Source organism: Doryrhamphus excisus, linkage group LG10, assembly GCF_037039965.1.
Source record: "Doryrhamphus excisus strain RoL-2023G ecotype Guam linkage group LG10, RoL_Dexc_Guam_v1.1, whole genome shotgun sequence".
Classification (NCBI taxonomy): domain Eukaryota; kingdom Metazoa; phylum Chordata; class Actinopteri; order Syngnathiformes; family Syngnathidae; genus Doryrhamphus; species Doryrhamphus excisus.
The window spans coordinates 6,508,060-6,532,568 of NC_136366.1; the positions used below are offsets into that span (position 1 = coordinate 6,508,060).

Sequence of the window (24,509 nt, forward strand, 5' to 3'; positions counted from 1 at the left end):
AATCATGGGTCAGGAGCCGAACCCGGTCTCGCTGCATGCGAGTCACATCTTTATCCGAGTGAGAGGTCTGATCCATGATCCCGAGGATAAGGATTGAAACCTTCTTTATGTGGTCATCCCTTGTTTGTTGGTTCTAGACCTCATAAAACCTGTTTACAATCTTCTTCTAAATATGGTTTAACATTAGAGCCCTCTAGACATAACATAACACCCCTATAGTCACCTTTACACTTGCATTACCTAATAAAGTAGAAGTAATCAGAGAAAATAATGCATATTAGACATAAATGAGGTCACATGAACAAATTCCTATTTTTTTTTTCTGGACCGTGTACTTCCTGAGTGGTTATTGTAATGGCGGCTTTAAATGGCTTTACACGCATATTAATAGGCCTAGTAAGATTAAATAAGCCATTTAAGACGGAACTAAAAGTAAATGTTCCCTGGCAGACTGACAGTTGTGTACGGGACAGGAAGTGGCGTCTGTGGTTCAGAGTTGAGTTTTAGCTAGTTAGCTAGGTTATGGACCCAACATTATGATTATTATGTTAATTGGCGACTCCAAATTAGCAAAAATAGGTATGAATGTGAGTGTGAATGGTTGTTTGTCTATATGTGCCCTGTGATTGGCTGGTCACCAGTCCAGCGTGTACCCCGCCTCTCGCCCAAAGACAGCTGGGATAGGATCCAGCACCCCCCGCGACCCTCGTGAGGAAAAGCGGTAGAAAATTAATGAATGAATGTTAATTGGTGACTCCAAATTGTCCATGGGTATGAATGTGAGTGTGAATGGTTGTTTGTCTATATGTGCCCTGTGATTGGCTGGCGACCAGTCCAGGGTGTACCCTGCCTCTCGCCCAAATACAGCTGGGATAGGCTCCAGCACCCCCACGACCCTCGTAGGAAAAGCGGTAGAAAATGAATGAATTAATGTTACTATTATTGTGAGACAATTTAACCTTGCAATAAATATCTTTTGTTTCACGAAACACTGACACCTAGTGGCCAATGTGGAATACTACATTGCCTTCTTCTGTATTTGGATCAGAGTTCATGTTGTTCATCTGCCTGTGTTATGCTTGATAGTGATTAATGACGTGCCTTGCTCATGAGTGGGTTCAGGTCTGAAGGACTCCTCAGCAAGGACTTCATGGAGGTGTGTGAACCACGGCTTCCGCAGCACTCGTGTACCCCCCAACGATGACGCTCCCACCACTACGCCACAATTATCTTGGTGCTGACTGATAATAAAAAACAATAATTCTTTGGCTTCTTCAAAGTTCTGTGGTATCCTCTGGAATAAACATGCTGAGGTGCTCACCGCTTCTATGAGAGACTACACTTGTGACCTTCTGGGTGGCTCCATGCCACCAGGACTGGTCTTTCAGGAACTGATCTAATCTCAGGCATCTGCAGCGCCATTGTTCCTCGGCTCTTTGTTTCATTGTGTCTTCAGACATGGTCTACTGTATCATCAGCTCTGAATGACAGCAGCAGTTTTCTTCTTTGCGCCACTTTGGGGGCTTTGGGATATTCAAATGGACGTGGACGTAGGAAGGAGAAGGACACAGCTGTTCCTTGGACCAACTCGGATATCTGGAGCCATCTGTGACATGAATTCATCTACAAATCACGCAAGGAGGCCCTCGTTCCTGCAGAGCCCGGCAGCATGAGCAGGAGAGGGTCTGTGTGTGTGTGTGTGTGTGTGTGTGTGCCGCCATCTTCCATGCATCCACGATGTGACGCTGGCATGGCTTCCTCTGACCGGGTTGTAAATGGAAGGAGTTTGGTTGCGTCGCTGTATTACGGCGGGATAAAGTATCAGTGCTGGTAATCTTTCCGTGGATTAATGGCTTCTTCTTTATCTGCGGCGGCTGCTCCGCTCAGATGTCTGGCCCGGCCAGGAGCCTCCTGCTGGAATACTAATGACAGACAGCTCCAGCATACCCCCACCCCCCCCACCACCCCTCCACACCCCTGGCTGCACGTGCACCACAGTGTGCGTTACGGCCCCCACCGCCGCCGCCGCCTACCCCCACCAAAGACCCCGTCGCCTCCTTTGTGAGGAAGTCGCTGCCTCCTTGTCCTGGCTGACACCTGCTTTGCATACGGGAGGGGGCCTAGGTGGCAAGGATGCAGGGAATAAGGACCCCCCTCCGAGGAACACAGAAGGGAGGTGACAAAGAGGGAAGCAAGGTAGAAGAGCCTGCAGGTTATTAGAAGACAATGCTGCAGGGTGATGGAAGAGGAATGCAAGTGTATCCTCTTGACAGACAAATCCCGCCGTTCCGATTCCGTGGAACGCCACCTGCTGTCGTCATAGTGACACGTAACGCCGCATTCAAGGTCACGCTTAGCCCACACAGACCTCCCTCGGCTCAGAATGTCTAGTAGGTCCTTTGTGAAAGGAGATGGAGAAAAATGCCATCTGCCTCCTGGTGAATGGAGAAAGGAAGGAGGACAAGGAGAAGGAGGAGGCGTGACACAAGCACACCGCGTACCAAACCACTGGCCGTGATGATGGGAGGTGAAGAGGAAACAAAAGAACCCACAGTAGAACTCATCATCCTGATGGGAAGGTTTAGAAGCTTTGGAAATATGACACATCGTTACGTAATGTGCGTCTTTTGGCTTCTTTTTATCAAAGCCAACAATTCAATTCAAGTATTTATTTTTGGACCTCCATCCATCCTTTTTATATGCAGCTTAGCCTCACTAGGGTGGGGGCATGCTGGAGCCTATCCCAGCTGTCTTGGGGCAAGAGGCGGGGTACACCTTGGACTGGTGGCCAGCCAATCCCAGGGCACATATAGACAAACAACCATTCACACTCACATTCGTACCTATGGACAATTTGGAATGGGGGGTCTTGTAGCTGCTGGATGATGACGGTGGTGGGGGGGTGGTGGGGGATGGGTGGTCGGGTCTTGCAGCCCTTGAATGACGGAACAGACAGTTTAGCCAAACAAAAATGTTGCTCGTCTTAATGCGACTCCCCCGTGGTCGTCTCCATCCTCCATCTTAGCCTCTTTCTGACTTCTTCCAGTGTTTTTTTCCTGTGTGGTCCCAAGCAACCCCCCCCCCCCCCCACCGCCCCACCCACGCCCGCCTATTCCTTTCATCAGGTTTCAAGAAATAATGAGATAAATTGCATCACCCTCATTTGACAAAACTCTGGATTATTAACACGCTTTGATCCTTCAAACTGCCACAGTTGTTGGGCAGAAGAAAACAAGCAAAGTAGCCTTCAAAACCTCCTGGATGCAAACTTAACCATAGTCTGGGAATACTAGACTTTAACCCAACTGGAAATACTAGACTTTAACCCAACTGGAAATACTAGACTTTAAACCGACCCTGGAAATACTAGACTTTAACTCGACCCTGGAAATACTAGACTTAAACGATAGCCTGGAAAAGCTGGACTTTAACCAGACCCTGGAAATACTAGACTTTAACCAGACCCTGGAAATTCTAGACTTTAACCATACCCTGGAAATTCTAGACTTTAACCATACCCTGGAAATTCTAGACTTTAACCATACTCTGGAAATTCTAAACTTTAACCATACTCTGGAAATTCTAGACTTTAACCATACCCTGGAAATTCTAGACTTTAACCATACCCTGGAAATTCTAGACTTTAACCATACCCTGGAAATTCTAGACTTTAACCATACCCTGGAAATTCTAGACTTTAACCATACTCTGGAAATTCTAGACTTTAACCATACTCTGGAAATTCTAGACTTTAACCATACCCTGGAAATACTAGACTTTAACCATACCCTGGAAATACTAGACTTTAACCAGACTCCGGAAGTACTAGACTTTAACCAGACTCCGGAAGTACTAGACTTTAACCAGACTCCGGGAATTCTAGACTTTAACCAGACTCCGGAAATTCTAGACTTTGACCAGACTCCGGAAATCCTAGACTTTAACCAGACTCCGGAAGTACTAGACTTTAACCAGACTCCGGAAGTACTAGACTTTAACCAGACTCCGGAAGTACTAGACTTTAACCAGACTCCGGAAGTACTAGACTTTAACTAGACTACGGAAGTACTAGACTTTAACCATACCCTGGAAATACTAGTCTTTAACCAGACTCTGGAAATACTAGACTTTAACCAGACCCTGAGCCAGGAACTCTGCACCCCATGTTGGGGCCCCGGACTGCCAACATAGATGCTCTGTGCAGGAAAAAACAGAGGCGTCCTCCAACGTCCAAACTGGTAGCTGGTGGCCTGCGGTAGTGGTAATGTGCTAAAGGCGGAGCCTCAAGAAAAGGACGCCACAGGCCTGGACAAGCTGGTGAGGAAGTCAGTGAGGAGGACCAGCATCATCTCCCCACAGTAGAGAATCTTCAGTGGCAGATGACTATCACCGTCCTGCTCCATCAAAGACCTAGCAGATCATTCCTCCTCCTCCATCCCATGCGTCGTTTCAACACGACGGAGGCGGAGCAATGAAAACACAGGGGGCCGGTCCCTTCTTTCATATCTTACAGTAAATAGCAGGAACTCTGGGCCCCCATGTTGCGTGCACCCCCCTTTTTTATTCATGGCTTGTCTACTTCCTGTGAGGTAGCATGTTATTTTCTGAGCAGAGTAAAGAACATGTAACAGTAAACAAAAAATAAAAAAAGGAAAAAAATGTTAAAAGTACCTCAATGAAAAAAATGTCATGACATGATTTTTGAAGCGTTGTTTCTTTTGATGTGGAATTGAAGAACGAGTTGTGAACACGGTGAGCAGGTCATGCTGGAGAACAAAGCGCCTGGCTGGTGTACACCCCAGCCCTTTGTGTCCTTTTGATGGACTCCTTTGTTGTCCCGCCTCCCAAGCAGCCATACGAGTACACGCAGGCTACCGATGAATACAACCGACATGATTACAATGTGTATCTCCAAAATCATATTGTTCCAGAACACGGCAACCGCATACACATACATACATACACACGCATGCCTGCAGCTACCATGGGACCACAATGAGGTCTGAGCTGGTCCCCATCCCTCTTCCCCTGCAGCTGCTAGCCGGCCTGTCATTTCCCAAGCATCAAAGGGGGAAAGCAACACAGCAGATGATGACTCCTGATGCCACCACGTGGTCATCTCCTGTCCTGCATCAGCAGGCTCCATTGCTTTTGATACAAAAGCAACATCACAGTGCTGAATCGTGCAGATATGTTCATTTCTTCCATAATAGAGGCGGGATGATTATTGAATGGACCAAATCGGGAATCACGAGATCTTCATGACCCGGAACCTGGATTCTATGAGTCATGTGGCTGGCTACCTGATGTACTGACTCACTGAAAACGCAACAGACTCGTATGATTTATTTGCAACCATTTACTGAGTCAAATATGAATCGATTCACAAACTCGGTTAGTGAATGAATGCGGTTCAACAGAAACACGGCAAACTCAGATGATTCATTTGAAGTGATTCATTAAGTCGAACGATGGGAGCCGCCAGAAACAGCTAACTCAGGTGATTTATTTGATTTGTTTCACTGACCCGAATCATCGAACTCAACAGAAACACAGCGAACTCGGGTAATTCATTCATTTGTAGTGATTCATTAAGTTGAACGTTGGGACCCACCAGAAACAGCTAACTCAGGTGATTCATTTGATTTGTTTCACTGACTCGAATCATCGAACTCACCAGAAACACAGCGAACTCGGGTAATTCATTCATTCATTAAGTCGAACGATGGGACTCACGTGATTCATTTGATTTGTTTCACTGACTCGAATCATTGAACTAACCAGAAACACAGCGAACTCATGTGATTCGTTTGAATTGTTTCACATACTCAAATCAAAGAACTCTCCAGAAACACAGTAAACTAAAGTGATTCATTTGAATGGAACTCCCCGGAAACCCAAATGCTTCATATTTTAGTTGGTTCACTCTTTGGATTTTGGACACACCGGAAATGGGGCTAACATTTTTGTAACAGGTACTTAAACACAGTCGAGTGTTCTGTCATATAGCATAGGAGATCTTTGTCTGGTTAAAAATATTAAAACAATAACAATAAAGTGAACTTTTTACTGGTGCTAAGATGTAATGTAGTAATGCTTGAGCGTGATTGTGACATTTAAAGGGGACAAAACTACCCAAAGCTACCGTTGAAGCTAACACACTGTTGAAACAAATAGTCCCTCGGTGGAGAATGTTTGGACACCCCTGAAAATGGGAAATTCTGCTTAATTTTTTCAGTCACCTCCAAAGTTTGGATCAAATGTTTTTTTTAACTTCCTTACCTGTGGCGATAGCGGCGAGAAAACAAGGAGCGAAAAGGTTGGTGGATGGGGGTGTCTTCGACGTCTCAGCAATGTGACGCTGCGCTGCCATGTTCGGGTCAAACATGGCGGCCCCCATTAGGGTAATTGTTAGTTCTCTGGAAGGTGTGTGCCGAAACAGTCAAACGTCAACATTACCAGCTGCTTTGCCCCCCCCCCCCCCACCCGGTTATTTGTATTCAGAGGAGGAAATTTGCAGGCGTCTTTTCATCAGGTGCTGATGTTACACTGATGCAACCTTTCAGCCTACAGTGGAGGTCAAACGGTGAACTGTAATGATGCTGTAAAAGCTAACGTAGCGATATATACACATCCTATAGCTTTCCCCACCTGTATAACCTCTGCATATCTACTGTCATGATCAACTTAAACAAGTCAGTACATTAGGTACACCCAATGAGATCCAATACAATAACTTTCTTTTATTGTCATACGCAGACCCTGGTGCAGGAAAATCAAGCATGGATCGACTTTTGAGGATAAGGAATCTTCCTTCAAGTGAAGCGTTCACATTCCTGTGCTGTCTCAGTGCGGGAATATTGACAGCAGGCAACTGAATTGAATGCTTCATTTACGATTCAAGGCATTTAGTATCAAGCAAACCCATTTTAAAAGCTTTTCTCCGTTTTTGCAAGTGCAATTATATTTTATATAAATAGAATAAAAAATGATTCAATGTCATATCATTGAAAACCAACCCCCCTCCCCATTGTAAAGCAGGAAAGCATTCCCATATGAAGCCATTCAGAAAGCAGCGGGTGCACAGCATTGTTCCCCAAGACATAAAAGTATCATTTGATTATAAATATAGATATGCATATCTTTTAAAAAAAAATAAGACACATTGCTTTGTAGCCCTGATATCATAACATCACAGTAGCGTGAGGATGAGCCCCAAAATACGGTGCCGGCTTCACTGGAGTCTTGAGTGAAATTCACTTTCACTTTGATGATGAAAAACTCAATGGAGGAAACCAAAAGACATCCAAGGCTCAGTCGGTCTTTTTGCAGCTCTCCCCCGCCTGCGATCCGTCTTTGGTTCTGCTTCCGTTGGCGGGCCTCTTCTCGCAGGTGAGCGCGCTCCCTGAGCCGTTACGAGCAGACGCCTTCCTGACCTCCACGGCGAGGGCGGCGTACGGGGAGAAGCCGGTGAACAGCGTCTTGTAGATGGCTGACTCGATGGTGGCGAAGGGCGATGCCGCGGAGCCGGTCAGCATCATCCTCGCCTGGGAAGATAAGACGGCACAGGATGTGAGGGTGGAAGGGAGAACGGCGGTCTATTTGTTCGGGTGTCAGGGTGACTGTCAATCATGCGTACGCAAGCTTGAAGAGGATGTTCACGCATGAATAACTCTCCTAAAAACAACTTGTATTTTCATTTCCCACAATGCTAATGGCTGTGAGTGTGAATGGTTGTTTGTCTGTCTATATGTGCCCTGTGATTGGCTGGCGACCAGTCCAGGGTGTACCCCGCCTCTAGCCCGAAGACAGCTGGGATAGGCTCCAGCACCCCCGCGACCCTTGTGAGGAAAAGCGATAGAAAATAAATGAATGAATGAATGAATGAACAATGCTAATGGCGTCAATACAATAAACAATTGCAATGTGCATGCCAGGCCACTGGGTGGCGAGCTTCTATGACATGCATATGCAGCAATACTGTTTCAATCATTTACATTTTGAGACATTTGAGATGTTTTTTGTGTTTTCAAATAAAAACGACACCGCGTAAGACGTCTTTAAGACCGACAAGTTCCCCTTTGGCCGCCATATTCCCCAGTGGACAACATGGATGGCTGTACAAATGATACCACATATTAAGTGTTAGAAAGATTTGCATGACGGGTGAACAGTTGTCAGTCCCGTGTGGAAACACATACGAAGGTGGAGTAGAACCATGTTAGGCAATGATGGTATGTGTATCAGTGTAGACTCCACACAATAACAAACAATCACGTCTGACAGGTCTTCCATCTGCTGAAACATCTCATTAATTTTGACGAATCCGAGTTGAAAGACGGCGCGGTGGATGTATCAGCGCCACAGACAAGTTTCCCAGAGAAGAGGAGGATGATGCAAGCGGAGGAAAATGATGCAAAAGCCGCCGCCCTGAGGGTAACGCCGCGCCAACAACGCCAACGACGGTGAAACTTTTAAGCAGGGAGACAGAAAAGGTCATTTGGAAGACGACGCTTGACCTGAAAGCCATCTTTTTTTCCACTTCCTTGCCAAATACTTTTGTCCCAGTCGGTGTAAAATGAGCGAAGTTGATCCTGAAACTGACCTTGTTGACGACAGTGAAGGTCGTGTAGATGAGCATCAGGTGGTGCTTGTGCAGAGGCAGGTAGCGGGTCTGCTGCAGAGAAAACAGTACCGCCCCTATCAGGGTCACCTTGGTGGGGCTACACACACGCACACACAAAGGTAGTCCATTGTTAGCTAGCTCAGATGAACTGGTTTTCAGAAAATAGGAAAGAGGATTGTGTTTTTTCCAAACAAAAAGTGCAGTTCCCCTTCAAAGACCCCCTCAAAAACACCCTTCAAGTCCCAGAACCAATTTGTGTTACTTCCAGAAATTGCACGACTCACTAGGACATTTTGAGGAGCTCGTTGGTTTCTGGCCTCCACACTCCTCGAACAAGCTGCTCAAAGTTACTGATAAGACCGCCCCCAGCTCCTGGTGGACACAAAGGTCAGACACACTTGGAAGTAGTACTGCGCCATGCAGTAAACGTGTCGCTGCTAATACACACTGTTTGTATTTAGTAGTATTTAGATCACACATTGATCTGTAGTTTAGATACGTGAGAATGGCTCACTGACCTCTGGCCCAGCCGATGGCAATCATGACCAGCAGGCCATCCTGGTACTTGCTGTGGGCCTGGGTGACCCCGCCCAGGACTTTCCACGTGCGTGTCACTTCCTTCATTCCCGACAGAACCAAGCGGAGAGGCAGCAGGGCCGCACAGCCGTACACCAGGTCCCAGGGGCAGTAGAACACCAGGTACCTGTCAGGCCACCACAGGAATTGTCGTGAAGCCAATGGCGGCAATACAGCTTTTGACCAGCAGAGGGCGGCATTCCCCCCAACTCAATTGCAAAGATATGAAATACCATAAGCTTGTGTAAATTACAGTTTTAATAAAAAAAACATGACATTGTGATGATCTCATGTATGCATGTAGTATCTCAAAACTTTAATAAAACAATAATAATTTAAAACGGTGTGATAATTAAAGAACATATTAAAAAGTGTTGTTTTTTTTTCTCCAGTTACTTAAAAATCTATACAGGGCTGCACGGCGGTCCAGTGGTTAGCGTGCAGGCCTCACAGCTAGGAGACCAGAGTTTAATTCCACCACGTGGGTTTTCTCCAGGTACTCCGGTTTCCTCCAACATTCCAAAAACATGCTAGGTTAATTGGCGATTCCAAATTGTCCATAGGTATGAATGTGAGTGTGAATGGTTGTTTGTCTATATGTGCCCTGTGATTGGCTGGCGACCAGTCCAGGGTGTACCCCGCCTCTCGCCCGAAGACACCTGGGATAGGCTCCAGTACCCCCGCGACCCTCGTGAGGAACGTTAGAAAATGAATGACTGAAAAATCTATACATCTATTGTAAAGTGATTAAATGTGGCTGTTTGGGTGCAATGTCAGATGCCACCAGCAGAGGGAGACAGACAACAGCAGCAGTTTGACTCCTGATGCATTTTCAGGTTCCTTGGCAGGCCGTTTAAAAATCACTTTCAAGCAGACAAGGCTATCGCTGTTCCACAGAGACAAAGGTGCTGTTGTGTTTGGTTCTCTGCTTACCAGATGAGGGAAGCGAGGAGGACGCTGGTGCCGTTGGATAACGGCGCTACGGGCGGTTCTGCCAGCATAATCCCGGAGAGCACGGCGCCACCGAAGCAGTAGAGCATGGAGCTGAACCAGCAGGCTAGCGGGCTGACCCGGGACACCTGAAGAGCCCCTGTAAGAGAAGTCAAATGTCCCTGGAATAAATATTCAACTTGACCGCAGCTAATCAACACATAGGAAGTGTGGACAAGTGGCTTAAGGTCAGAGTGCAGGTCGGATTACTTCCCGTGTGAGGCTGCACAATGTTGGCTCTGGTTCATAATGTTGGTTAAGAACACTGGTGTCCTTGTTTTCAATGAAACGCTGCATAACGTGATCGCACGCCTGGAGGCTCCGGATCATTGGACACTTGACTGAGGACAACATCCAGCTCGATCAAAGTCTGCCTTGGCAAAGACAGCTATTGCACGTGGCTGTAAATGACCACAATGTATACCACCGGACACTGTCGACAGGGTGTACTGAAAAATACCCTGCCCACAGCGGTGACTGCTTCATTAGCCACGTTCACATGAGGAGTTTTTCTTTCCGAATGACCTTTCTGAAAGCAATGGTATACATGGAAAGGAATATTCCAATCACGTGTCTACATGCGGCGCTATAATCAACCAGAATAGTCAATGGGGCATGCCCAGTAAAGCGTAAACACCAACATCACGTGATACCGACTTCCTCCAGTTTTTCTTTCACTTGTTGGAATAACTCCGTATCGCCAGTTTTTCCTTCGTCCTGTCCTGAAATTTAGTTTGAATCAAAAACAAACTTTCCGTAGCAGTCCAGTGCCGATTGCTCGCCTCCATTTTTTTTTTTTAAATCGAAGAACTTCTCGAGCTGCGTGTTATGTCATATCTCATATCTCGCATTCACTGAAAGAACGCACCCGGGAACAAGAAAAGATAAAGTTCAATCTTGCTAATATTTTATAATTAAGCTTGGCACATGTTTTATATAGATATGTATTTTCTTTTTTTAATAAAACTGGACTTGTGAATGGCGTATAGAAGGGTTTAGATTCTGTTCCACAGATGGCGCTAATGCACACGAAAGCTGCTTGCCAACCGCCAATAAACAGAAGAAGAAAAACACCACAAAGAAGAACGCAGGCTGACAACTTTCGATTGAGCGGGTACAAGATACCTCAATCGGATTGGGGAAAGGAATATTCCACCCCCTGTGAATCCGATTATATATTCATTTGAATTGGCACTATTCTTTGGGAATGAGGTGTATACAAAGGTTACATTCTTTCCGTTTGAGCAAATAACCCGAATGGAATTGGAATATTTGGGTCCATGTAAACGTGGTTATTGATTGACATTCCAGTCAAATGAGCATCTTAACTCTGTTGTTTGCTTGCGTCACCAAGTCATTGGTGTGAGTGACAGGAAGAAAAGCTGGGAGTGAAGAAGGAATCTACCGTTTATAAATCTCCACATTTTAGGCGATACTTGGGTCCACAAGGTAGTTTTAAGACCTGAGCCGGTCAAGCTTGAAAGTCGGACCGCTTACACTTTAACTTCCCAGGTTTCTCAAACGCAGCAATAGCTCACCTGCTTTTTAAGCCTGGGTAGTAAAGAGTCTGGATGGCCTGATCCCATCTTCAGGATGAATTTTCAAGATTGGATAATATCAGTTCCTGCCACCAAATTGGGTCGATACGATTTCCGTATAGCTTGAGCCAAAGTCTTAACATGCTAGGCGCCTGAAAGCTACTCATGCTCTTTGTAGCGCACTAAAAATATCTGTTCTATTAAACTTGACAAACAGGTGAGTGCAGTCACATCCGTCATTTGAGATCATAAAGCAAAAGTATAACCAAGCTCGTCTTTTAGTGCTTTTTTACTGCTTTTAATTTGTACTTTAGAACATTTGTTAATTCATTGGTGGACACGCGTCCACTTTGTTGTTTGTGTTGTATTGCCTATGTATTGCCCAGGATCCATCCTGTGTCCACATCATACATTATACTATGTACTTTGTACTTTGTACTACAATACGGACTACAAGTGCAAAGACAAAGTCAACACTGTGCTGTGTACTTTCTGTGATCTAGGCAGAACTTGAGCAGCAGCATTTCTGGGGAGTCCAACTCGATGACTGTTGCTGTGCTATGACTGTTTGTTATATAATCTTGTCATTTCAGTCTCGAATTTGAACCCTGATCCACCTGGCTGGCCCCCGGGTTAGACCTCAGGTTAATCGGAGGATTAACAAAAGATTAAAGACTCCTGTAAAGTAAAGCTCCATACTGGTGAACCATACCTTTGTTTGAGTCCCAACGCTACATTCCAGAAAACTGTACGAATGTATCGCTAGATAATCTGTTCTATCTTGACGTGGAGAGTTACTACATCGTACATGCTAGCAAAGCCATGCTAGCTGCATGTGTTCAATTGCTGCGTTTTGGCTTGAATGCAAGCGACAATGCAAGTTTTATTGTCCATTCAAGTCCAAAGACACGGAAGCCCATTCTGTCCTTTACCGATATCTCAACCTTGGAACGTTTTACCACTCCCTTCTGTCCCAATCGACAACACGGACTGCACCGATAGGAAGCTTATCTCTGGTTATTTCTGCATGTTGACTTTTAGCTGCTCCTTCTCTGCTGCCTTGCGGCTAGCCTGCTTCCTCTCCGCTAATCTTGTAGCTTTTTGGACACACCTTTAAGAGGTTGAGTTGGCCTGCACAGGGTTGTTGACAGTCAGCAAAGGGAGGATGTAGCGAGGGTGTGTGTGTGTGTGTGTGACATTCCTTTCCTTTTGGGGAGGAAAAATCCCCAAGGCCTGGCTTGACGTTCAACTTTTATTGCACGTTGCGCTGTGCTAATATCCGTCTTTGCTGTGTCAACACACATTGCTCACACGGCCACGCGTGCTGCAGGGTGTTGGGAACAAAGGGGGAAAGGTTACAGGCATGGATGCTTCATGAGGCAAGCTCCAAAATAGAGCACCATGGGAGGGGGGTGACAATGGACTCTACGAGTGTGTGTGTGTGTGTGTCAAAGTCCACCTGTTCGTGGCACCATTATCGCGGTGGTACGACGTCACTGGGCTTGGCGCACATTTGCATTTTGACACACTTCTTTCTGATACTTTTAGGACGCGTTAAGAGCTGTGCCCCCCCCTCGCTGTACCCCCCAGTCTGCCCTGAAGCATTAGTCTAACATCTTTTCATAAGACGACACAGTAGAACTGCGACTTTCCGGACTTTTGTTGTCTTTATTTGTGCCCGTCAATTTTGGTGTATTATTGGAAGCGCTTTAGCGTCTGTAGCTTTAATGCTAACATCAACAAGCATTATTGTTCACTTTTTCTATGTTTTTAATCCGACCTAATAAATGGCATACGGCACATAACCAACCTGACATTAGGGGCGGGGCCAGGAGGACACTAGCAAGTTAACACTAGCATAGCTATATCAGCTACAGTGCTAATATGTGTAGCCAAGCCTACTTTAGTGTCTACAATATGCTATATCAGCTACAGTGCTAATATGTGCAGCCAAGCCTACTTTAGTGTCTACAAAGCAATCATTTGCAAATATTCCAAGGGACAGCCTATTAGTTCCATGACAAGCAGAGGTTTGTTTGTGATGTCTAACCCACATGAAGAGCAAAGAGAGACAGATTTTCCTCACATTGGGTGTCCTAAACCGTCTGGAGGGACGCTGATGTTGGCCTACGGTGCAATGTATACATAATATACCGTATATCATCCTGGGGGTGTTGAAGGGTGTGATTTTCGAGCCGGAAGGTGGCTTAGAGTGACCTTAGTGTTATTTAGTTTTACAACACATTTTATGAGGAGTGCTGTACTTTCCTGTGAGGGTAGCATTCAAGAAAGACTATGTCTGTTAGCATCTTTTGTACACACCTGGACTTACCTGGCTGCTCCCTCAGAGCCATGATGGACACGATGTAGTGCGCCATGTCAAAGTATGGAAACATGGACATGGTGGCCAGTCCATGAGAAAGATCGTCCAGAAAATCCATCATATACAAAGAAATTGTTTATCCCTGTGTTGGAAAAAAAAACTAAAGGCACCAACTCCGTGCATCCATACAGCACTTTAGGCTTCTACTTATACAACACTGATGAGCTTCCGGGATTGAGGGGAAAAAAACCCGGCAAAGTTGCTTTTAAGTGAAGCACCAAAGCCAACATTCGTCATCCGCTCAACAGGTCTGAGCCAAGCCGGTGTGTTCATCCCTGTTGGCAGCCGTTTAACGCCGCTGTCATCGTCACACAGGCGGAATTCCTGCTCCGTGTTCCGCCATGGTAGTGATGAGCAGGCGGAGACATAGCAGCGATGTGATTGGGTGGAGGTGAGCACGGCGAGCCAATCTCAAGGCAGGAAGTGGACAAGGCCCGCCTCCGCCACGCAGCGCAGCGCTGCTGATGTGATTGGACAGTAATGCGGTACAGTGCTGGATCAGGTATGTTTTTTCAAAATAAAACGATTATTTTTCTACGGTGCTATTTTGGCGACACGGCAAATGGCAAATACAACAACCACCGTACTCATGCCAATGCAGTGCTTCGAATTAAAGCATAATAACACGGTTTATTGATTATTTTTTCATTTAAATGTTTACTAATGGATGCTGTCAGCCCTAATTCTGTCTGGCCCGCAGGGCACAAACATATGGATGAATAACTCCGCTGTTTTGTGTTGAATGCAGCCTATTGTTACACAAAACATATGCACATTAAAGCAAATGTTACACATATTTTGCCTAAATGAAGCATATTCAAGCATAAAAATTAAGTGAAGTAGAATGCAAATATAAGGCATATGAAATGTAGTATTCTGCCCTGGTCACTAGGTGTCAGTAACGATTAGAATTAGAGCAATTAGAGCCCCTAATAAATAGCAATAAAAGTCACCAGACTTTCGAATCAAGTTCGTGATGTCTACGTCAAAGCTGAGTTACAAGTATTTGATGTTATCGTCTAGTCGAGGCCGATGGCATCCACAATGTGACTGGAGTCCACACAGGAACAATATATAAGTCTGACAAACTGTTACAAGCTGTAATGTGATGACTTGGCCACTAGGTGGCAGCAGAAACCTTTCTTATGACTCGATGACCTCTGCTCATGACAGCGGGACTTAGGTTTATGTCAACTTTGTAAAGGGATAAAACATGACGTGAAAAGACAACGGAACCTTGGCTTATTGTGTCCCACATTGTACGTTAGACGTGCCAAAGACGCATGAAGATCATGAAGAATTGGCTGAGTTTCTAACATGGCCAGGTGATTCAATGCCTTGGCCACTCCCACGGTCTTATCAGTCTTATCTGCTTGGGACAACCTTTGCCCTGGAGAAATAGTAGCATAAAAACATACGGTAGATCAATTTGGCTGAAGGTATTTTTCAGTTCTTAAGCAAGTAGTTTCCACTCATATTGATCACTTACGCTGCCGTCTTGAGTTGAGCCCATATTTGTAAAAAGCCAACATTACTGACATTCATGCACATAAAGGTGTTTATGCAAAAGTCTCACATCAACTTAGCATAGCTATTAGCTTAGCATCGATCCTTCAATGTGTAATGGCGTGTAATATGCATGCCAGGCCACTTGATGGCGGTAGTGTAATGAGACGCTACTCAGGCGGCAGAACTCCCGCTCCTATTGGATATACCCTTTGACGCCACATGTGGCTTTACGGGATTAGTTCTATCCCTGTCATGATGGAGACTGATACCTTGGCAGGTTGGTCCCTAGCAACGCCGGCAAAAACAGAAACCACCAAAACGCCCGGGAAAATATGGACACTCTAAATTAGTCAGCCATCAGCCAAGTGGAAGCTCTTGTTCATACATATACATATACATATACATATACATATACATATACATATACATATACATATACATATACATACATACTTCCTTCTTTCCTCCCTTCCTTCCTTCCTCCTTCCCTTCCGTCTTTCCTTCCTGCCTTCCTTCCTCCACTTCTTTCCTTCCTTCACTTCTTCCTTCCTTCCTTCCTTCCTTCCTTCCCTCCCTTCTTTGCTTCCTACCTCCCTTTCTTCCTTCCTTCATTCCTTCTTTCCTTCCTCCTTCCCTTCCTTCTTTCCTCCCTCCCTTCCTCCCTTCATTTCTTCTTTCCTTCCTCCCTCCCTTCCTTCTTTCCTCCCTCCCTTCCTTCCTTCCCTCCCTTCTTTGCTTCTGCCCTCCCGTTATTCCTTCCTTCCTTCCTTCCTTCCTTCCTTCCTTCCTTCCTTCCTTCCTTCCTTCCTTCCTCCTTACCTTCCATCTTTCCTTCCTGCCTTCCTTCCTCCCCTCCTTCCTTCCTTCCTTCCTTCCTTCCCTTCTTTGCTTCCTACGTCCCTTTCTTCCTTCCTTCCTCCCTTCATTCCTTCTTTCCTTCCTCCCTCCCTTCTTTCTTTCCTCCCTCCCTTCCTTCCAACCTTCTTTCCTTCCTTCCTTCCCTTCTTTGCTTCTGCCCTCCCCTTATTCCTTCCTTCCTTCCTCCCTCCCTTCTTTCCTCCCTTCCTTCCTTCTTTCTTCCCTTCCTTCCTCCTTCCCTTCCATCTTTCCTTCCTTCCTCCCCTCCTTCCTTCCTTCCTCCCTCCCTTCCTTCCTCCCTCCCTCCCTTCTTTCCTTCCTCCCTCCCTTTCTTCCTTCCTCCCTTCATTCCTCCCTTCCTTCCTTCCTTATTTCATCGTCTGACTATTTTTCTTCCTCCCAACTAAAGCGTAAAAGGAAGTTAGCCCCCCTCCTGCCTCCTCGCTCCAATGCTAGCTTAGATACGGTCCCACTCCAGGCTCATCCATCGAAGGCCAGCGAAGCGAGTCATCTTCTTGTTTTGGGAATAGCAACATGACATGTACTGTATGTGGGACGTTGGCTGCCTCTGGGTCTGGCCGGGAACCCCCCCCCCCCCCAGGACTGGCAACTATACGTACCCAGGCATGCTCCACGTAGACACAGACGTAGACACAGCAAGCACGCACACGCATGTGTCATGTTGTTGTTGCCGTGGGACAGACCATTTAGCGTCTTTAGCAAATAACGAGCCAACTTCACATAATAGCTTTGCTCTTGTTTACAACTTTCTTCAATAAGCTTTGTACCTTTACTTGTCCTTTTCAGGACAGTTGACTTCCTTTTCCACAAACTAATTTCTCCCATATTACTATTTGATTTTCTTTTGTTGGTTTCTCATATTTTGAATCCTTGTCTAATTAAAAAAAAAAATCAACTCTATGCTCCTGAAAAGACATCATGAATATGACAAGTCCTTTCTCAAACTACAACTATTGTATGATTGGAGTAGAGCTTTTTGTCCACCTCATGCAGAGGTGATGATGTTGGAGTGTGTGACGTCATTCTGGAGCCACGACGACCCCGTGGAGAGGTCAAAGTCACATTTGAGTTGAATCCAAACATAAGAGCCTGTCCGGACAGCAGATCGTGATGATGTCACACTGAGCCAAAAGCAAACAACGTCATACACTTTAACAGTACTGTCCAGTTAAATACTCCATCAGAGATACATACTAACTCCTTATTTCTAGAATATTAAAAGACAACTCAGCAGTCATTTTATACGTCATATTATGGAAAAATAACACACCACAAAGTTTAAATATTAAAGAAGAAATATGTAATGTTTTTATGAAATGGGAATTCTTTGAGAAACAAACAAACAACAAAGAAACATGGGCTGTGAAAATGTCAAAATATTATGCAAATAGTCATAAAAAGTTGAAATAGTTACTAGTTATTAAAAAACGAAAATGAAAAAAGCAGCTGTAATTTTATGAGAATAATGTCAAAATATTCAGAGAATTTTTTTTTATTCTAATGAGAAACATTGCAAGAATAAATTCCTCATATTATGAGGAGTACTTCAAAAAATAATATTTAAAGACATACGTTAAACCTGTCATTTATTTGATAAATATTTTGGAAATAAAGTTAGAATATGATGGCATTAAGTCACAATATGCATTTTTTACAAAGATTCTTTAGGAAGTTTAAAGTTAGTAAGGATAATTCATAATGCCACCTACAGAGAACATACTAACTCCTTATTTCTAAAATCGCAAATACTTCAACTTGCTGATATAGTTCATCTACAAACAGCTAAAATAATGCATAAGGCTAAAAATAACCAATTAGCTAAAAATGTCATCCAATACTTCTCTACAAGAGAGGAGAAATATGATCTCAGGGAAGAACTACATTTGAAACACTTATATGCTAGGACTACGTTAAAAAGCCATAGCATTTCAGTATGTGGAATCAAACTATGGAATGGATTGAGTAAGGACTTCAAACAATGCACAACGATGAGCCAATTCAAGAAACAATACAAGCAGTTGATGTTTGCTAAATACAAGGATGAAGAGGTTAGGGTTAGGACCAGCCTTGAACCAGTCATGATGTGCTATATATATCACTATATTGACACGCACTATGGTACCCATTATGTCATTGGATGGTCATATCACCTCGTACTTTGGTACATGATTAAAAAAAAACAACAAAAAAACTTAAACTATATTAGGAAAGCAGGAAGTGAACAAATGAAACAGTTACTGATTGTAAAAGTACTAGATGGAGGGGTAGGATTTAATAAGCTTTGCTTCTTCCTACTCCTTTTGGACATGTGGAACTGTGAACTGATTATGTGATGCATTCAACTGTAATCTGATGCATGTTCAAATGAAATAAAACCATTACCATTACCATATATATATATGATATAATACTATACACTTTCATATAGTGGAGTGAAATGAGAACATCTCCCCGCCTCAGATAGAATGTGATTCTCTGATGTTGGACCCACATTGCAATGAACATGTCAAAAGCATCCACGACAACTTGCCACCATGTTTGCTTTGAGGCGCTCCAAACGTATCTATTTGCACGGAGTTCCGAGACGCACGTTCCCATTAATCAAGGCTGACTTGAGCGCCTGTCGTGCTGAGTAGGAATGCTGCTCTCGACTCTCTTCCGTCTTTGAGCGTAATTGCTCCTGATTGGCGCCCCTCGCTGTGTGTACTTGCTGCTCGCTGACGAGGAAACACACACATTCACACACACACACTCGGGCAGATGCTGGCAAACACACACTCCGTTGGAAGACAAATAGAAGCACTCATTATCTGCTCCGCTACCTGAAGGGAGGCGGCTTGCTTATTTGGGCGACGTGCTTCCTCAAGACATTCCATTCTGGTTTTTCCCACACTGTGATGGTTCTGCTCAGCGTTGGCGGCGGATCAGCTCAGGGCAGTGACCTTCGGGACGCAGCGCAGATAGTCTGTATGAGAATGGCCGAAAAAAAATTCCTGACACAATACATAACAGGCATTCCTGGGAGACATGCCGGGACATGTTTCAGGACCGGGACGCACACGCTTTTTCCATCTCGTTCGGTTATCACATGTGTGCATTTCATGTGTAGCTGGTCTGGCTGACAATGGATGAAAATGCTGTTGCTGACCGCCGTCTGAAGCAATAGCACATCTGGACACATCAGCATGGACACATCAGCAGTCCTTTTACAGGGACAGAGTGAAAATATTCACAGAAAAAAATTAGAATCTATTGTAACGGTTTGATTTCATTTGAACATGCATCAGATTACAATTGAATGCATCACATAATCAGTTCACAGTTCCACATGTCCAAAAGGAGTAGGAAGAAGCAAAGCTTATTAAATCCTAGCCCTCCATCTGGTACTTTTACAATCAGCAACTGTTACATTTGTTCACTTCCTGCTTTCCTAATATAGTTTAAGTTTTTTTCAAATAACTTTTAAAAAATGTTTTTATTTATTTATTTTATTTTTATCACATACCGAAGTACGAGGTGATATGACCATACAACTGTTACATTTGTTCACTTCCTGCTTTCCTAATATAAAACTTAAATTTTTTATTTTATTTTTGTCACATACTGAAGTTCACATTCTATCTGAGGCGGGGAGATGTTCTCATTTCACTCCACTATCTGAAAGTGTATAGTATTATATCATATATATATATGGTAATGGTAATGGTTTAATTTCATTTGAACATGCATCAGATTACAATTGAATGCATCACATAATCAGTTCACAGTTCCACATGTCCAAAAGGAGTAGGAAGAAGCAAAGCTTATTAAATCCTACCCCTCCATCTGGTACTTTTACAATCAGTAACTGTTACATTTGTTCACTTCCTGCTTTCCATAATACAGTTTAAGGTTTTTTTTTTAATAATGTACCTTGTACCGAAGTATGATATAATATGACCATACAATGACTGTATCAATATAGTGATATATATAGCACATCATGACTGGTTCAAGACTCTTCATCCTTGTATTTAGCAAACATCAACTGCTTGTATTGTTTCTTGAATTGGCTCATCATTGTGCATTGTTCTAACCAGAAAAGTCATAATTTTTTTTTTACCAGAAATAGTGGTAATCGGATGAGAATAGAGTCAAAATATGAAAAGAAAAAAAATGACATTCTAACGAGAAAAATGTTTCGGGAATAAAACATGTAATATGGTGAGAAAAAAAGTAATCTATTTCACACAAGGAAAAGCCCCCCCCCCCCAAAAAAGAGCAGTCACAGCTCGGTGGTCCGCATCGCCATTGATGCGAGGTTCAGAGTTGTCGTGTTCTGTTCCGTTCTGCTCTGCTTCCTGTTGTGTTCGTCGATGTACGTTGTCACAGAGCACCATCGCCAACTAGTGGCCTGGCATGCACATCACAACGTTTTCGGTCCCTTTTTTATATGAACAGGGATCGTTATTTTTACCCGACTAAAGATACCGTTGTCATGCAAACAAACCCCCCCACCAGACCAGCGTGTTTTGCTTGTAAGAGGGCGGCAACAGTGGAGCTCTGCAATCAGATAGTGGCTTGATCCGGCTATCAATAGAGACGCTCAAGCAAGTTAGGAGGGAGGGGGGGGGGTTAACTGCTTTAACTGCTAAAATAGATGCTATCAAGCAGGCTCCTGTTCCCGGACCAGAGCGCTGATGAAAGTTAACTGTTTTCTGTTGGATGGGTTGGACTTGGACACCTTGGACTTTGACTGGGATCTTGGGATTTCCATATTTATTTCCATAGCTGCTACAGACAGGGGGGGGGGGGGACAAGGAAGGGTACCAATACCCACCTTGGCCTAAATGATGCAACCTGATAGCAGGAGGAGAGGGTGTACTCTCGGCAAGACAGATGGCAAAGAAATGTAGTGATGAGAGAGTTTGGGAGTCTATTCACAGGAAGTGGAGGGGCGGTTGAGGCGGGGGTTGAAGGGTGGGGTTGGGGGGCACAAAATGCTGAATCAGCCACCATCACACGATCTATTCCAGAGTGCCCCAAGGGAATAGTTTTACTCTCAAGACTCCACCGCGCTCTTTGTAACATTGATGGGGGGTTGGCGGGGGGGCTCGCAGCGACAGCAGCGGGGGTCATGTTACCAGGGTGGGGCTGCTGCTGGATGAAAAACAGGAGCTTGGTAAAAATGATGTAGTAATACTAGTCATGTACTATTACTAGCACACTGTAAACCCGAATGTTCAAAGTACTTAAATAAATGAAGTTATGCATACTCAAAGTTCTAATAACTTAATTATGTCAAGTTCATTTAACATGTTGTTCCATTTTGAGTACTTTTAACTAATATGTTTTGATTAAATTGAACTATGGCTATATTAAGTAAGATTAACTTAAAAACAAGTATAATTAACTTGAAATATTCTTAAAAGTTCTACTTATAAATGTTGATTACCAGTTGCATTATCTGTCTTTTCAGTTTATTTAACTTGTAATTTTTGATTAATATGAACTTTTTGAGACCAGGGTTCAATTCCACCCTCGGCCATCTCTGTGTGGAGTTTGCATGTTCTCCCCGTGCATGCGTGGGTTTTCTCCGGGTACTCCGGTTTCCTCCCACATTCCAAAAACATGCTAGGTTAATTAGCGACTCCAAATTGTCCATAGGTATGAATGTGAGTGTGAATGGTTGTTTGTCTATATGTGCCCTGTGATTGGCTGGCGACCAGTCCAGGGTGTACCCCGCCTCTTACCTGAAGACAGCTGGGATAGGCTCCAGCACCCCCCGCGACCCTCGTGAGGAAAAGCGGTAGAAAATGAATGAATGAATGAACGAACTTTTTGCAGATTTGTGTAACCTACTTAATAACTCCAAATATTAAAGCTCTGATATACAATCTGATATACAATCTAAACTACAGGAAATAAGACTTCTTCAGCCTCAATTATCCAAAAATGTCCCTCCGGCCAATAACTTGTTACCAGGCAGAGTTCACACGGCTCAATTCCAGCTGCTCCATAGGCTGATAAAAATGTGGAGGACTCAATCATACGCCATGAGGCACGTTTCTGTTTTCATGCTAAAGAAAGCCCATGTGACATCGGCCATTCCACACAGTCACTACATTTATTTCCAAAAGAGTGAGCGAAACACCTCGTGAGCCCCCCCCAACCTTAAAGCACTCGGGGGAGCCTTTAATACGTGTGATAGAGCGGAATTACAACTCAGATCAACTTTCTTATTCACTTTGCAGGAAGGAAGTTGATGAATGCCAGGAAGTAGGGAAAAGCAAAGTATGGCTGAAGTTATGTTGGAGGGGGGGGGTCTGCCGCATGTTGCTAGGCAACACTGATGATGTTTAATAAACCTAATGACCTTTTTCTCCTAGCGGCAGCCACCAGTGTGATGTCAGTGGAGGCTGACATTGAGGTAGCGCCAGTGACATACTGGACACGCCCTCTCGCCACAGCCGATACAAAGTAAAATACAAATATGGTTTCCATACTGAGGATTACGGCTAACAACGCTTGCTCCTTGTCATAAATTAAATACAGCGTTTTAAAAAAACGTCCTGCAGCCAGTCAGAACAATAACATTGGCGTTCCTGCAGTCTTTGGATACAAGCTCACAAGATAAGCCGCTAAATTGCAAAATCCGACTCCCATCCTGCAGCCTCATCATGCAAACGTTCTCTTGTCATCTATTCGTCTCCACAATGAGCCCCGCCCCCTATTTTTTATTTCAGTCTGAGTCTTATCTCCTTTTCAATCTGCTTTGTCCTTCATTGCTTCTTTTGGGGCGGCGCACACTTTCTCTCCTCCTCATCGCCTCTTGGCGAGAAAGAAAACGTTGATGCTCAGCACTGATGCTATACTGTATTTTATTGGTGGTACCACTGATGCTATACTGTATTTTATTGGTGGTACCACTGACGCTATACTGTATTTTATTTGTGGTACCACTGACGCTATAATGTATTTTATTGGTGGTACACCTGATGCTATACTGTATTTTATTGGTGGTACCACTGACGCTATACTGTATTTTATTGGTGGTACCACTGATGCTATACTGTATTTTATTGGTGGTACCACTGACGCTATACTGTATTTTATTGGTGGTACCACTGACGCTATACTGTATTTTATTGGTGGTACCACTGACGCTATACTGTATTTTATTGGTGGTACCACTGACGCTATACTGTATTTTATTGGTGGTACACCTGATGCTATACTGTATTTTATTGGTGGTACCACTGACGCTATACTGTATTTTATTGGTGGTACCACTGATGCTATACTGTATTTTATTGGTGGTACCACTGATGCTATACTGTATTTTATTGGTGGTACCACCGAGGCTATACTGTATTTTATTGGTGGTACCACCGATGCTATACTGTATTTTCTTTGTGGTACCACTGACGCTATACAGTATTTTATTGGTGGTACCACTGACGCTATACTGTATTTTATTGGTGGTACCACTGACGCTATACTGTATTTTATTGGTGGTACCACTGACGCTATACTGTATTTTATTGGTGGTACCACCGAGGCTATACTGTATTTTATTGGTGGTACCACCGATGCTATACTGTATTTTATTTGTGGTACCACTGACGCTATACTGTATTTTATTGGTGGTACCACTGACGCTATACTGTATTTTATTGGTGGTACCATCGACACTAGACTGTATTTTATTGGTGGTACCATGGACCCCATACTGTATTTTATTTGTGGTACCACTGACGCTATACTGTATTTTATTGGTGGTACCACTGACGCTATACTGTATTTTATTGGTGGTACCACTGATGCTATACTGTATTTTATTGGTAGTACCACTGACGCTATACTGTATTTTATTGGTGGTACCATTGACGCTATACTGTATTTTTATGGTGGTACCACTGATGCTATACTGTATTTTATTGGTAGTACCACTGACGCTATACTGTATTTTATTGGTGGTACCATTGACGCTATACTGTATTTTTATGGTGGTACCACTGATGCTATA

General features: G+C 44.0%; 1 protein-coding gene across 2 annotated transcripts; it reads right to left on the reverse strand.

The window, feature by feature from the left end:
- Nucleotides 1-6,669: 6,669 nt before the first annotated feature.
- tmem38b (transmembrane protein 38B) lies at nucleotides 6,670-14,318 on the reverse strand. Of its 2 annotated transcripts, none has more exons than XM_058064674.2 (6): nucleotides 14,063-14,318; nucleotides 10,136-10,292; nucleotides 9,145-9,329; nucleotides 8,911-8,998; nucleotides 8,606-8,723; nucleotides 6,670-7,547 (listed from the first exon to the last, which is right to left on the reverse strand). In XM_058064674.2, exons 1-6 carry the CDS (start codon nucleotides 14,172-14,174, stop codon nucleotides 7,314-7,316), a joined length of 894 nt encoding a protein of 297 aa, XP_057920657.2. In that variant the 5' UTR covers nucleotides 14,175-14,318; the 3' UTR covers nucleotides 6,670-7,313. The 2 variants fall into 2 exon arrangements, with proteins under 2 accessions (XP_057920657.2, XP_057920658.2); XM_058064675.2 differs by having other exon boundaries at nucleotides 14,053-14,318.
- Nucleotides 14,319-24,509: the final 10,191 nt, after the last annotated feature.